The sequence below is a fragment of the Biomphalaria glabrata genome, chromosome 3 (assembly GCF_947242115.1).
Source record: "Biomphalaria glabrata chromosome 3, xgBioGlab47.1, whole genome shotgun sequence".
NCBI classification, from domain to species: domain Eukaryota; kingdom Metazoa; phylum Mollusca; class Gastropoda; family Planorbidae; genus Biomphalaria; species Biomphalaria glabrata.
In genome coordinates, this window is record NC_074713.1 from 39269161 (window position 1) to 39284674 (window position 15514).

General features: G+C 34.4%; 1 protein-coding gene across 2 annotated transcripts; it reads right to left on the minus strand.

The window, feature by feature from the left end:
* Positions 1-759: 759 nt before the first annotated feature.
* Positions 760-15184, minus strand: LOC106057958 (DNA polymerase eta-like). 2 transcript variants are annotated; one of them, XM_056024961.1, is made up of 11 exons: positions 15142-15184; positions 9333-9625; positions 8930-9064; positions 8139-8332; positions 6838-6992; positions 5610-5713; positions 5323-5439; positions 5109-5232; positions 4587-4652; positions 3365-3531; positions 760-2466 (listed from the first exon to the last, which is right to left on the minus strand). In XM_056024961.1, exons 2-11 carry the CDS (start codon positions 9458-9460, stop codon positions 1380-1382), a joined length of 2277 nt encoding a protein of 758 aa, XP_055880936.1. In that variant the 5' UTR covers positions 9461-9625; positions 15142-15184; the 3' UTR covers positions 760-1379. The 2 variants fall into 2 exon arrangements, with proteins under 2 accessions (XP_055880936.1, XP_013070780.2); XM_013215326.2 differs by having other exon boundaries at positions 15117-15179.
* Positions 15185-15514: the final 330 nt, after the last annotated feature.

Genomic DNA, 15514 nt, shown 5'->3' on the forward strand with positions numbered 1-15514 from the left:
AGTGTATCAGTCTCCCACTAACGTCCACAATTTTGATTGAGATCGATTTAATATATATATATATATATATATATATATATATATATATATATATATATATAAGGGGCCTAAAAGTAGACTCTCATTTCAGCTTTGTCGGTGGTCCCGTCTGAGGCATATGCCATCAACCAGCTTCATCAGTCGTAGACCGTATAGACTGTAGAAAGCAGAAAATGTAGATCCATGACCTCGTGGGTTAAGACAATGCCACGACACATGATCTGTCGACCATCTTTCTCCATTCCTCAATCTTTTGCCTTGACTAGAATCGATTTCAATAAAAGACCCGTCCAATCTTGATGTCTTCCCATCGCTTTCCTCTTCTTTTTTTCTGGTACTGTTCCCTAAAGGAAGGCCTTTGCTATCCCTGAGGAATTCATGATAAGGCCATAGTTTTACAGTTGACTTTTCTGGCTTTGGTCAGCATGGCGCCCAATCGCCTTTTTGATCCAGTTTTGAATTTTTTCCAGGACTAAACCTAGAGAACCCCCAGTTTGGAAGTTAAATAAGTTACCACTCCCCATTCAAATATATCAATTGTAATATTTATTTCCAAACGTTTCATCATAGTTAATAGAGTGTTTCAATTTAATAGTTTCACCTTTTTTTTTATCATTGAAAGTTTGAATGGAATAAAAAAAAATGATCAACAAAATGTAAAATCAAACAAACAAAAACATTTAGTCAGCTGAACTTAAACATACAGAAGAAATGATCATCTAAATCACGTGGAAATATTTTATTTGTATAAACAATTTATTGAAACGTTTGTTACATGTAAAATATCACATATCAAAAATATAGAAACAAAACTTTAAGCAGTTATATAGGTTGTGGGTTATTGAAATAAATCTTTATGCCTTTCATGTAACTTTCATCCCTAATAAAAAATAAACTGTCTCTATCTCCAATCACTTGTCATGCAATTTTAAAGTAGAAACTAGGGGGTAGGTTAAAATGATGCCCATAAATAAAACTTTGCCATTGTCACAATGATGTCAGAGTTTTATCCAGCAAATTAACTTTTAAAAGATTGTCTCATCTGCTTACATTTACATTAATTTTTAATAGTCAAGAATTTCACAAGGATAACTTCTTTGTCCAAACTTGTGCAACATAATCTCAATTACAAACAAATGTATATTAAAATGAGATGTACAAGTATAAAGTATTTGTAAGACTTTAAAACCAAAGTTTCTTAATGATTTAAGAAATCCTGTGACAATGGTCAATTTAAAATATTTCTTTTTAGTATGATTCTTAAGTTTTAGAAAAAATTTGATAAATAAAATTGCATTTCTCAGAAGATAAATAAATTAATTGTAAGCTCTCAAAAATAGTCAATTGATGATTTGAGAAAAGAACATGGTCAAGGGTTGGATACTTTTGTCTACAACTTCCTTTTTCTTTTTTCCTCCCTTGGCTTTCTTGGAGGGACTTTTGAATTTCCTTTTTGTTGTGGATCCATGGGATACAGTTTTAGTAGACGATTGCTGCCTGGACTCCTTTTGGAGATCCAGAGCGAAATGATAGTCTGTGTGTTCTGGCATATCCCACATTGAGACAACCTGGCCACATTTGTCACAGGTCATGTAATCTTCACTGTTATCTGCATTGGCAGTGCTTGTAGGTTTATGAGCCGAAGAGCCTTGTTCAGAGTGACCATTGCTTATATCTGATGGGGAATGTGCAGAGACTCTGTCTGTAGCTTGTTCCATCATTACTTCACTAGCTGTTAGCTCTTTCTCTGACTCGGTGGAAGATTCTTTGTTTCTTTCAGGTAAGATCTGAGGGACACTGCCAGGTAAGGTTTCAGGGACACTGCCAGGTAAGGTTTGAGGGACACTGCCTTTCCCATTTTTAATAGCTCTTAATTTGCGAGCAAAGAATCCTTTTGGCGACTGACTACTTAGCACAGGTGGATCTTTAGCATTTTCCTTACTAGGCGGTGTACTGTGACTAGGAACATTCTTTAGACTAGTCACATCACTTTTCTCATCCACACTTTTGACACTAGTCACTGAACTATGAGCTTGAGAATTTTTTACACTTGAAACTGCAGTATTCTCCTGATTAGTTTGTGCTTTGGTTGATGAACTGTGACCTTCAGTCTCTGTCGGTTCCTGAAACTGTTTAGACTTTTGACTGAAGAAACTCTGAATGTTCTTAGTGCTCTTGCTTGAAGAGTTGCTGGATTGTTTGGTTTTATCTGTTTTATTTATTTTAACACCTGACATTCCTGGGGATGAATCTTTGACCTGTGATGTTGTGGGATCATAGTCTTCATCAGAGAATGTCGCAGATGGTACAGGTTTGTGTTGAGTGGTGGACTCAGAGGCAGCGAACAGGCTGGCAATATTCTGGTGATCTCCAGCGACTGCTGAAAATCTGCTTGCTGATAGGCCCAAGTAAGTGAATGGTGGTGACCTGTTGGAATTTGAAGCAAAAAGTTGTGAGTTTTACAATTTGAATTAATTACTTACAACATTTTCATAGATTTAATGGTTCAAGAATGCTGAACTTAAATTAAAATATGAGAGATTAAGATGCACATTTCAAAATAAATATTTGTATATATAAATATGCACACACACACATACTAGTTTTATTTCATTCAAAGAACAAATATAAAGTTACAACTTTGTGCCATGGTTTGGACATTATGAAAGACATATCACATCAAGCGTGTTGTGCATTTTAGTCAGTAATTAGATCTGTATGCAAATGGATTAACAATTAATATTTCCAAAGTTAAACTCATGTCTCCATGTCACCTTAATACCAGACACAACAATATGATGCATATGCGAAACAAAACTTAAAATAACCAAAGTTACAACAAAGGTGAGGCACAGGGCCCTACATCTTTTCTTTACTTGATTGTATACCATGGTAAAGACAATCAAATACCATCATTGCCTTTATTTCTTGTCAGTTTGCAGCCTCTGTAAGCATTAAATTATCCCCCCCCCCAATTCCTAAAAATAGTAATCAAGGGTTTTCATTTAATTTCCAAATAGATTGTTAAAAATGAAATGTCTTCAAGAGAGAATGCCAAGCTTAAAACACTTTAAGACTGACAGGTGGGTGAGCTAAGCCCCACCTGTATATATTTTGTTGCAGACTTCAATACCAAAGATTAAGGAAGAGTACAGTATTTTACGTAGTACACATCTGATCTCAAAGTAACAGAGCTGTATATGCGAGGAAAATGGTACAAACATTGATTCTCTGAATTATCCTTATTTAGTTTCACTTGATGTGCATCCAGAAATGTGTTCAAAAGTTTCAACCAGTTTAGTCAGAGTTGTAACTTCCTACTCACCATTGCTGAGTATGAGCAGGGCTTGTCCTAAATTGCTTGGCCATAGCAAATGCATCTGATGCAATCTTCTCAGCTTCATATTTCACCAAAGCACAAGCACGGGAAGATGAATTGTGGGAAGAATTAAAACCAACTATCACTGTCAAACATTTGGCAACTCTCTTGTTCTACAAAAAAAAATATTTATTAATTAAGAAAATAATTTTGCTTTCTAATGAGGGAATACAAATTTCTCAATAAAAAATCTTGTAAAATTTCTGTCCATGTTTCATAAAGTCTTGTGGGACAATATGTTTATTTTGAGTTCAGAAAAACAGTGATGATGGAATGACAATGCTGGAGACGTTGGAGACAAAATAATATAAAATAATGATTCCCTTTGGCTTTTACTTGATTTATTATGTAGACTTTCATTTCAATTGTATATAGCGTCACAGACCAAGACAGCAAGCAAGGAAGGCATGCCCTATAACTTATAAACAAAAAAGGTTTTCTTAGAGTGTTCTTATTCAGTGCATTGAATTGCAAACAATTCAGATTTAGCCTAATGTAAAATTGCATAATTTTAAACCTAATCATTTTATTTTGATTAGCTTTAAATTTAATTGAAAAAAACAACAACAACAAAACAACTATCAACACAATGAGATATTTTCCTGACAGTTTTGTGATCCAAGATGATAAAATCAATTTTGAAACTATTTATTCCATTTCAAAAAGTTAAAAAAACAAGATTTTGTAAATTTATGTTACAAAATATGCATAAAAATTTTCAAATATTTGCAATTACTATAGAGTGAATTCTTTTGGATTGTCAGGTCTTACTATTCTTCATTTTTGTAACCATCTAAATTATTCTAAATCCTACCTTCATTTTCACAAGTAATGGAGATGGAACCATGTGAGTTTATTGTACAGTGAAAGCAATAATTTTAAAATGAATTTTTAATCATTTATTTTCTCATAATGTCACTTCTATTTTTAAATGTTTCTACAAGGGTAAGTTGGACAAGCTGTCTGGAGCTACAATCCTACACAAACACAAACGTCAACAACAAGATTAGGAAGTGAAGAAAAAAAGTAAAAAATGTTTACATGTGCAGTTTTTAAGTTTAAAAGAAATGTCTTAAAGCATTAAATTAAAACATTATTTCTACAATGGCCAATATTCTGTAACATGGGTTAATTAAAAAAAATAATATGGAAGATCAAATGTACTTACATTTTCTTTATCTCGAATCAGTCGCTCACAAACTTCCTGCGCCAACTCTGACAACCAAAACTTTATCTGATCAAATACAAAGTTGAATGAGATTTTTTTTTTAGTGAAGTTTAAATATAAAGCTTCAACTTCCAACATGTTGATAGCTGATTTTGGGAACTAACAAAATAAAGCACTTTTTATGAATCTTTAGAGAAAAAAAGTCTAATTAAAGCACACAAGATGTTTGACTTTGAATGAATATCATTCGTTAACTAAAAAGTTGAATGGAAAAAAAACTATTAAAGAAAAGGGAAAGAATACAAGTTTTGTCAACTTAAAAATAATCTGATAATTGTTAAAACTGACTTCAAGAGTATGCTCAGTGCTCTATGGTCCAATGTTTTTTTGTGGACAAGTGGGGGAAGGGGCTATCTGGCTGAAGGTTTCTGTGCTGACTTTTAGCACTCATCAAACACAACTCAGTTCAAGCAGTTGATGCCACACATTTACTAGAAGAAATACATTGAACGATGTACCAACCTTGTCTGGTGTATCTAATGCCTGTTGCCCACCAAACTGTTTGGAACAACCTATAGACTTTGGCAACTCTCTAATAGATACAGGTTCAAAGTTGAAACCACGGCAGGCATTGTACAGCCATGTCCTGGAAGAAGATAATTTTTTTTTACATTTCATTTTAAAGTTTATTTAAGACTTTTTTATTGAACTATTATATTTTAAACTTTGAACTCACCCTGTTTTAGCTCCAAACTTTTTGTGTAGTTCATCTTCTGTAAATGGTAATAAATCAGACATGGTCTTCAAACCCATTTCTAACAAAGACGCACCAAGTTTTCCACCCAAATGACGGCTATAATTTGAAATGAAAACAAAAATAAACATAGAAAATTCTATTTAACTTTCAAAGCAACATGTGAAGCAGCCCCCCCCCCCCCCCCCCAAACCAAAAAAAAAAAGTAAAAGTTTTTGCTAAACAACAAAACAATAAACTACTTAATGGGAGTAAAACAAATTTCTTACATTTTTTGTAAGGGTAAAACTGAAAACAGAGTTGGCACTGCAGAGTGAGGCAGCACTGTCTGTTTATTTGGTTTATTCCTACCACATGACAACTTGGAAAGCATCTGAAGAAAAAAGAAAATAATGTTAGAGCAATAAAAGTAAACCAAAAATTTAAATTAAGTGGAACGGTCATTAAATTTATAACTTGTCTTTTAGGTTAGACAGACTTGTATACATTTTGTTTTTACATTTTTTAATTATGGTTCTTTTCAAGAAATATTGCTGGGCACTTGTTAAGCAAAACAAAGTGCAGAAAGGCAATGTCCATATTTAAGGGGTTTTGGTTAAACTCATCCTAGCCTTATGTAAGTGTACTAGATCTAGTCTAGATTCTGGCTTTGGCTACAATATATTTAAATTCTAAACACTATAAGAGATCAAATTAAAAAGTATTGTGAAGAAACAGTTTCAACAAGAGTAGATCCATTTCTCTAAAAAATCTATAAAAAAAAAAAAAAAAAAGATGACTCCCATTTAAAAAAATCAGCCTCAGATGTGATAATTTATTTATCGAGATTTAATTACACTAACCTAAGTGCCCTAAGCAAAAGACTTAAAGATAACTCCCGAAGTCACCTAATGATAAAGCGAATGGGATGCAGCAAGAAATGAGAAAATAGAAATGAAATCACTCAAATAAACTTCTAAAGCATCTGAATGTGTGGTCTATGCTTTACTTATAAAACATCTTACAAATGTGTTAAAGCAGTGTTTCCCAAACTTTGTTCTTTAACAGAATAATTCACACATCCTGAGCAGAACACTTTACTTATTTTTTAGTGAGATTAATTCATGTGAACGGTGGTGGCCTACTAGTTTTATATTTCAGTAGTTCATGGAATACCAAGCCAGGGCTCGCTGAACAATAGGTTCCGCAGAACACAGTTTGGGAAACACTGTGTTAAAGATTATAGTGACTTATAGTGACTGAATGGTAGAGCGCTCGGTTTCCAAACAGAGGACTCCCAAGTTCAGTCCCTGTGGACACAGGTATTTTAGTCCACCAAACTCTAATGGGTACCTAACATTAGTTGGGGAAAATAAAAGGTTGGTCTGTGTACTGGCCACATGATACCCTCATCAACCATCAGCCATACAGATAGAGAAGATTTAATCATCTGCCCCATGGACATCACGGGAATGTTCTGAAATTCACTTTAGTTTTACAATGTGTTACAGTTCTAACCTTGTTGTGAGATATGCCAGCTGAACATGTGAAACCAGTTTCTTTGAATACGGCAGCTCTCATTTCTTCTACAAGACTTGCTGCCACTGCCAACCTGACTTCACACTCAGAACACTCATTTTCCTTGTAGATCTTTTGAAGCCATTCTTTTGTTCCTTAAAAATAACAAATATGTATATGGGTATAACATCATTTTTATTACCTTTTTTAAATAAAATAAAAGGTAGAACAGAAAGACGTTTAGTTAAGCTATGAGCAAAGACATGTTTGATTCCTAGCAAGACTTCTAAAACATGAAAATATAAAACAAAAAAATTGATCAACAAGATTAAGCAGAAAACAGAAGCCTAAATGAAGGCTGTTCTTAAAAATTACTCTAATGTTTTTCCATGAAATTCGACACTTAATGTATATCTTTGGGGAAAGAATTATTAGCTAATTTTCCCATTAAATGATGAAACTAGAAAAACTTTTTAAATGATTTAAGTGCATTGGCTAAGTGATATAACAAGTGAAGGTTAGCTAAGTGATAGGAAGATTACAAGTGCAGGTTAGCTAAGTGATAGGAAGATTACAAGTGCAGGTTAGCTAAGTGATAGGAAGATTACATGTGCAGGTTAGCTAAGTGATAGGAAGATTACAAGTGCAGGTTAGCTAAGTGATAGGAAGATTACAAGTGCAGGTTAGCTAAGTGATAGGAAGATTACAAGTGCAGGTTAGCTAAGTGATAGGAAGATTACAAGTGCAGGTTAGCTAAGTGATAGGAAGATTACAAGTGCAGGTTAGCTAAGTGATAGGAAGATTACATGTGCAGGTTAGCTAAGTGATAGGAAGATTACAAGTGCAGGTTAGCTAAGTGATAGGAAGATTACAAGTGCAGGTTAGCTAAGTGATAGGAAGATTACAAGTGCAGGTTAGCTAAGTGATAGGAAGATTACAAGTGCAGGTTAGCTAAGTGATAGGAAGATTACAAGTGCAGGTTAGCTAAGTGATAGGAAGATTACAAGTGCAGGTTAGCTAAGTGATAGGAAGATTACATGTAGATTCAAACGAAGCTTCAATGAGCTTTGCTGTCTCTCTGTATATCTTTAAGTTGCATATTTTGTTACATATGTTGTTTTTTAGTTCTTAACAGTGTAATTTGTTACAAAAAATGATTTCAATCACTTGAGTACAAAGTGTTAGAATTGTAATGTTTTCCAGTCCTATAAGAAGTTGAGCTTTCTAGTACCAAAAAGCATGTTTGTTTTATTTACTTTATATTTTAAACTGCCTTTTTCTTGTTTCATCCCATAATTTACCTTCTGGGCCATTATAGCCTTCAACGTATGTGTTTGGTATCTGAAGCTCATTGATTGGACTCCCCTTCAATGCATTGATTCTTTGTGCAACCTCAGAAGTGACATCCAGATAAGCTTCATCAATGCTTGCACGCTCAACACTTGAACAATATTTACTGAAGACTGAAATCACTTCAGCTCCAGCCTCTCGATACCTGATTAAACAAAATTGAACAGAGAAAAACTTTTTTTATTGAGAAATTTATGGAATTATAAATGCAAAAATTGTCTTCCTTTACTTTAATACAACAGATGCATTAGTAGACTTTGAAGTGTTTGTGCTGAAACCTTTTTTTCTCACTAACCATTATACTAACTCTAGTACAGGTAGTACTGCTTTTATATTAGAAGTCATTGTTTATATAAAAATTAAAATAGTTTTTTAATTATATATGCTGTTTTATAATTAAAGCATTAAAACTAAATTTGCAACCTTATATATATTTTATAATTGACCTACAACTTAATCATAATAATAATCTTTATTACCCATGAGGAAATTTGCCTTACAATTGTGCATTGCACATAATAATATCTTATAATGTTTTAATAACATTTCTGGATAGAGCAACCAAAAATTATTGTGAACCCCCCCCCCCCTCCCCCAATGCGAGATCATGACAGATTGTTTACAAAACAATGTTATGAAGCTTGTATATGTATATGTTCTAAAAAAATATAATCTCAGAGCCTGAACATTCCTAATATAGTAAATCAAGCAAACAAGCTTTGAGTGTGTATGTTATGCAAACCTTGTGAGATCAGCCTTGCCTCTAGCTTCTGGAACTTTTATTAACTGTATCTCTGGACATTTGGCTTTAGCATCATCACCACGCATGGGTCTTGTTACTCCAAATGCACGAGCTTCATAGCCTACAGCTATTATACTGTAAACAATGACATTAAAAGTTACAGTGAATAAGCTTTTACCCCCCCCAGTCATAAGATCTCAACTTGAGGTAAACATGAAAAGGGTCATTCTTTTTTCCCTCAACTAAATGTGAGACAATCTAAGTTTCTTCAAATATTATAATGTTTTGGTAGTAAGTTCCCTTTCAGACCTTTAAATATTGAAATTCATTAAAAGTATACAACTGATTTGATTGAGACTAAAGATGTAAAAAAAAAAGAAACATTGTTAGCTTCAGTACATACCCTCCTCCTTTCCATGCATTGTACTGGACAACTGCACATGGCTTCCCTTTCAGACTTGGATTGAATCTTTGTTCCACTTGCACATAAAAGCAATCCATATCAATAAGGGCAATTATTCTGTCCGTCATTTTGTTTTTTCGAGGATCAAACTCAATTTAGTTGTTACAATTATAGTTTTGTGATCTTTGACCTAGTCACTCACTACTATGAAAATGAATTTTAAATTTATTCTTGTCTCTTTTTTTTTTAATTAGGTCTTTGGTATACCAACAAACTCTTTTATCTTGAAATGACTAGAGAGAAAAAAAAAACAAACTTGTTTTGTATCCGTAATATAAGTAAGTCAAAGAAAAAAAATACTGTGATTAGATTTGAATATGAAAGATGTCACTACTGCCAATAACAAAATTTAAAGATGACATTAATGATATTGCAGAACAAACATAGCAAATGATGGCAAATCCTTGAGGACATCCAACGTATCTTATATTGCATAGCTCAGCCACTGCTGATAAATCCTTATCAAAAGTCATCACCATCAATATCATCAATCTAGCCTAGTGTGTAATCTTCTTTAATGGTTAGCATTTATTCACTAATTTAAATGCCAAGGGAACAAAAACAAAGTTAGTTTGAATGATGACTTGTATTTCTCAGTGTTAGTAACATGTAGTAATAATATCAATAACAGTTTGATCAAACATAATGTCCTTACTCCATACCAACATGGGTTTAGGACATTTAGGTCTAACTCTAAGTGATAATTTTTCAAAAGTTTTAGATACTTATGAGGAAATAGTAGCTATCTTTTTAGATATCTCTGAGGTATTAGGCAATGTTCACCATCAATGTAAATAGTATCTATAGCATTTCTGGTCTGTTACACCAATTTTTTTCTTACTTATAATCTAATGGACACTTTCCTTTTTTTTTTCCTTGATATTAAGTTTAACACTCCCCAGCTTATTCTAGTATCTATTACGACGAATTATAATGAATTGAATGAGTTGAATTATACTTATATATATATTCTACTTCTTCTTCTTCTAGACAGCTTTATTGCTGCTGAGCTGTGAGCTCTTTTGCAGACTGTGCCAAGGAAAAAAAGTGTGCTGTTTTCTTCAGTTGTTCAGCACTGCCGTACAGGGTGTTGGTTATGTTTTTTGTTTTTCCTATTTCTCTGTGTTTGTAATTTATTTGGATGATCGTCCTCCAACCTTCTGTATCTCTCAATAGCTTCTAATGCTATTCTGTTGCGCCTTAACTTAAAAGGTTCAATATTGGAGTCTATTTCACAGGCTGCTGTGGGAGTAGTTCTCATACCTCCACTAATTAGCCACAAGGCTTGGTTTTAGATTGTATCTAATGATTACTGCTAGGTGTTTTATTATGTTTAATCTTTGTGATGGCTTTTCTTTTAAATCTGCCATAAAGTGTTTTAGAGACAGTCTTTGGTCTAGTTTTACACCAAGATATGTTGGATTTTCTTCTTTATTTATTGGCTGTGAGTCTATTTTTAGGATGTAGTTTCTTTTTGCTGTTTTGTTGCTGTGGCTAAAGATTGAATAAACTGACTTTTCTTTGTTTATTTCGATTTTCCATAATTTTGAATATGTGGAGATAGTTGTGAGGGCTCTATTTAGTTTGGATCTAGTCAGCACTGGATATTTCTCTGTAGTCCAAATTAAAAGGTCGTCTGCATAAAGTGCCTTATTGACCGAAATGAGGTCCGGGAGGTCATTCATGAAGATTAGGAAAGAGAGTGCAGCTAAGGGCTGAGTCCTTCTTCCAAACTTTTTTTTACTAGAGATAGCACCTTTGAATCGGGTTTGGATGGTTCTGTTTTTTAAGAATGCCCTGATCCAGCTGTACATTTTTCCATGGATGCCCATTTTTTTCATCTTCAAAAATAGACCTTTTCTCCACACTCTATCATAGGCTTGCTGCAAATCTATAAATACTGCTGTAGTGTGCTTGTTTTCATGAAACCCTTCTACTGTGTCCTGGATAAAACGAAAGAGGTGGTCTTCTGTTCTACTTGCTTTCCTGAAGCCAGCTTGTGCATTGTGGAGTGAGCAAGTACTTTCTAGCCACCAATAAAGTCGGTTATTGATCATTTTTTCTGCCATTTTGCCAATGTTGGATGTTAGAGATATTGGTCTATAACTTTTTGGGTCTCCAGGTGGTTTATTTTTCTTTAAAATGGGTATTATGTTTGCAGTTCTCCATTCCTGTGGTATGCCTCCAGTTTTCCATGTATGGTTGATAAAGTTAAATATACAGTTTTGGGCCTGTGGTCCTAGTCCCCGAATCATTTCATTTGTTATTTTAACGGGTCCAGGGGATTTTCTTGACTTGAGGCTTTTTAGGGCAGTATTGAGCTCATGTAGAGTGAAGGGAGTGTCAAAGATCTGACAGTTGACTGTTGGAGCTTTTTCTTCTTTCTTTAAGATATTACTGAAGGCCTGGTCCAGTTGTTTTCTTGGCTTTGACTTGTTAATGCTGGCAAAATATTTATCGAAGGTTTCAGCCTTTTTAAGGTTTTCTGTTATTATGTCGTGCCTTTTATAGGTTGGGGGTTTGTTATTTTTTTCTTTCCTGCTAGCCAGTGCAGAAGGGTCCAGGCCTTTGGACCATCCTTGTTTAGATCTAGTTGTTCGCATGTTGTGGTCCACTTTTTCTTTTTTTCTGTTTTAATTTTGTATCTTATAAGCCCTGTCAATTTGTTGTACCTTGTCTTGTTCTCTCTTGTAGGGTTTTTTTCTATAGTCTTCCTGGCCATGTTTCTTTCTTTTACTAATTTATCTAATTCAGGTGTCCAAAAAGGTTTGTATTTCTTAACTTGGCCTCGAGGGATGTGTTTTTTTGCTGCTGTAAGATGTTGGAGACTATAGTTGTGTAGGTTGGAGGCATTTGTTACATCCTCTACTTCTTTGCCACGCTTGTTGCAGTGTGGGAAGCCTAGGGAAGGTGTGTGTGCATTGAAGTCGCCAGCTATTATTGTCCTTGTGTAGTGTGGTAGTTGTATGTCTATTTCTGCTGTTGATGATGGTGGGCAATAGTAGTTTTTTGATGGTGTACTTTGTTCCTCCTCTCCAAAGAAGTATTTCCTGCGTGTCGATGTCTGTATTGTTCTGTATTTGTTTTACTGTGGCTTGTGTGTCGTTTCTTATGAGGGTCATAATTCCCTGGCATTTGGTGCAAAGGCATCTGTACTGTGTGTAGCCTGTGATGTTTATTTTTTTCTTGGGCAGTAGTGTTTCTTGCAATAGCGCTATGTGTATATCATGCTTCTTGAGTATGTGTTGGAGTTCTGTTGTCTTGTTTTGTAGGCCTAAGATGTTGAGTTGCAAAAGGTTTAGGTGTTTGCTGCTAGTCTGTTTTTTATTTCCAGTAGCTGACTTATCACAGGCAGTCCTGGAAGAAACTGCCATGCGCAGACCTTTTACGAGGCGACGTCTGAGCTCGTATGAATTTTTCGTTAAATTCCTTGGCATTTAGTGTAGGCTGGGTGTTTCCTCAGGCTTTTTTTAAATATATAAATATATAGTCCCCGCATTTTAAGGGAGTTTTCGGTCTTGGCAATTTTCTCCAATACTGACATAAAAGGAAACATCTAGGTCTGAAGACTGTAACCGAAATATCCATGGGACAAGGTGGGGTTGGCCAATGGTCCATTCTCCGCCATCCATAGAGCTCTCCAAAATGGAACTTTTCTGCAGTAGAAAGCTTAAAGTGGACTGTGCCCTGGGTATGCCCTGTGGAATCATCACATCCTGGATCCAGGCCCCTTCACGATATCACATTCACCAGATCCAGAAAAAAACACTTCATGATGGATTTATATCTAGTATTACAATGTAGTGAGACAAGGACCTCCGTCTGGTGTAGTGCAATCCAGACCTCCGTCAAAAAGCACCTAGAGGGGGGGGGAAGGTCCACTATTATTCACTTAGTTAAATGCAAGTGGAAAGGCAGTGGGGTTATTTATTTCTCTTGGTCATTTCCAAGCCCCGATACCCACACGGGGGAGTATCGCCACAGAGTGGAGGTTTGGAGTCAGAGTTTTCCTTCTCCTAGATGGGTTGCGTTATTTAGGCTGACATGCCCCATCAACACGAAGCTAAACTGGTTTTGAGGCGCCAGTGTTCCGCCTTTCATCCCTTCTCCTGTCAGTTTGTAAGAACAGGTTCCGCCAGATTTTTTAGAAAATCACACGTGAAGGCCAGGAGCTAGATTTGACTGTCAGAGGCATTTAGAGACGCAAGCCATGGGAGTATTTCTTGGAAAGTGGGTGCTTATCCCCACTTTCACCTGCGGCATTGACAGTCCTTTGGAACTACTTATACTAGTAACTAGATCTAGTCTACTTACAAGTCTTATTAAAATTGATTGAACTATATTACTTAAAAATAATATATTTTATAATAGAATTTATATAGAATAGATCTAATAATAATAATCGAGGCGCGGTGGCTTAGCGGTAAAGCGCTTGACTTCCGAACCGGGGTTCGAATCCTGGTGAAGACTGGGTTTTTTAATTTCGGGATCTTCGGGCGCCTCTGAGTCCACCCAGCTCTAATGGGTACCTGACATTAGTTAGGGAAAAGTAAAGGCGGTTGGTCGTTGTGCTGGCCACATGACACCCTCGTTAACCGTAGACCACAGAAACAGATGACCTTTACATCATCTGCCCTATAGACCACAAGGTCTGAAAGGGGAACTTTACTACTTACTAATAATAATTATAATAATATTATATAGATTTAGAATAAATTTAGATCTATAATTATTATACTATAATAATTATAGATCTAGATTCTATTTAATTCTCGATCATTATTCATTAATATAGTCATTAGTTATTAATATTTAGTAGATCTAAATTCTAAATAATACTAAATTATTCTAGAAACTAGAATCTAGATTAAATGCTAGAATCTAGATCAGATGTTTATTATAATTTATATCTTAATAAAGTTAATTCTTATACCTATATAACTAGTAGATCTATAACTTACTTTGTAACTTACTATATATATAAATATAATCTTATATAATTAATAATACTTATACAGACGTTGACGTTACTTTAAAAAAAAGATTAGAATATTTTTTTTTATTAGTCTTATTACTTAGACTTAGAGTAGACCAACTTAGATTACTTTACTTAGACTTAGGAGACTTAGGCGTCTTAGGGTACTTCTTGGACTTAGATCTAAAATTTAAGACGACTACTCGGAATAGTCACTAAGATTAGAATTAGAATATTAGAATAATAACTTCAAATACTATACTATACTTCAATAATAATATTCTACGTCCTACTCACTACTAACTCAGTCTCAGGCTACTGATGACTTCTACTCTACGGCCTACGGCTACGCGTAAATCATAATTCATACTAACTAGTACTAGACCTAGAGTCTAGACTGAGACTTTAAATCTAGATCTAGATTTAATTATTAAATCTTAAATTTTAATATAAATAACTTAAACTTAAATCATGATAAATCAATTAGATCTATATAAATTTAAATAAATTAATAATTATAATTATATAAATTATAATAAATCTATTCTAAATAATTCTAATTCTAGATCAGATCTACTCTAGTGATCTAGATCTAGATTAGAATGACTAGAACTATTTATCCCAATATAATTGAATATATGGACCTAGATAGAACAAGATCTAGATTTTAATGAAATTACGCAATAGTGTCAATTAATGTTTACAATCGATGCCTAAAACAATCCTTAAATGTACAATTTTTGTCTTACATAATCTAACAAATTTGTAAAATACCGCAAAATGAAAACATTGTGTATAAATATAGATCTAGACTATTATAGAGGGGAAATCACTCCAAACAAGCACAGAACTATATACTTTCTAAAACACTTGCCTAGAAAGTATTTCTTATCTAATCTGGAGATCTGGTGCATTCATTCATAAATTTATTTAGGTAGATCTATATATCAAGAGATTTAATCAATTGAGGGACGGATTTGCATGAAATTTCGTCCACAGGTTCCTTTTACCTGGTCGTGCTTTTTTGCGCGCTGGACAATTTTCAATTGATCGTCTTGGTAGTCCCGGTGTCATAATGATATATATACCCTCCTGCCCTGCACTGTTATATCCCCCGTCGTCCAGCGAGAGGTTTGGCTTGGACAGG

Excerpts from the sequence above, each read along its gene's own strand:
- LOC106057958 (XM_056024961.1), bottom strand. The coding sequence starts at position 9,460 with ATGACGGACAGAATAATTGCCCTTATTGATATGGATTGCTTTTATGTG. Across the intron at positions 5,714-6,837 it reads CTGGCATATCTCACAACAAG|ATGCTTTCCAAGTTGTCATG; the intron begins GTTAGAACTGTA and ends TTTTTTCTTCAG. Across the intron at positions 4,653-5,108 it reads CATTAGATACACCAGACAAG|ATAAAGTTTTGGTTGTCAGA; the intron begins GTTGGTACATCG and ends GTATTTGATCAG.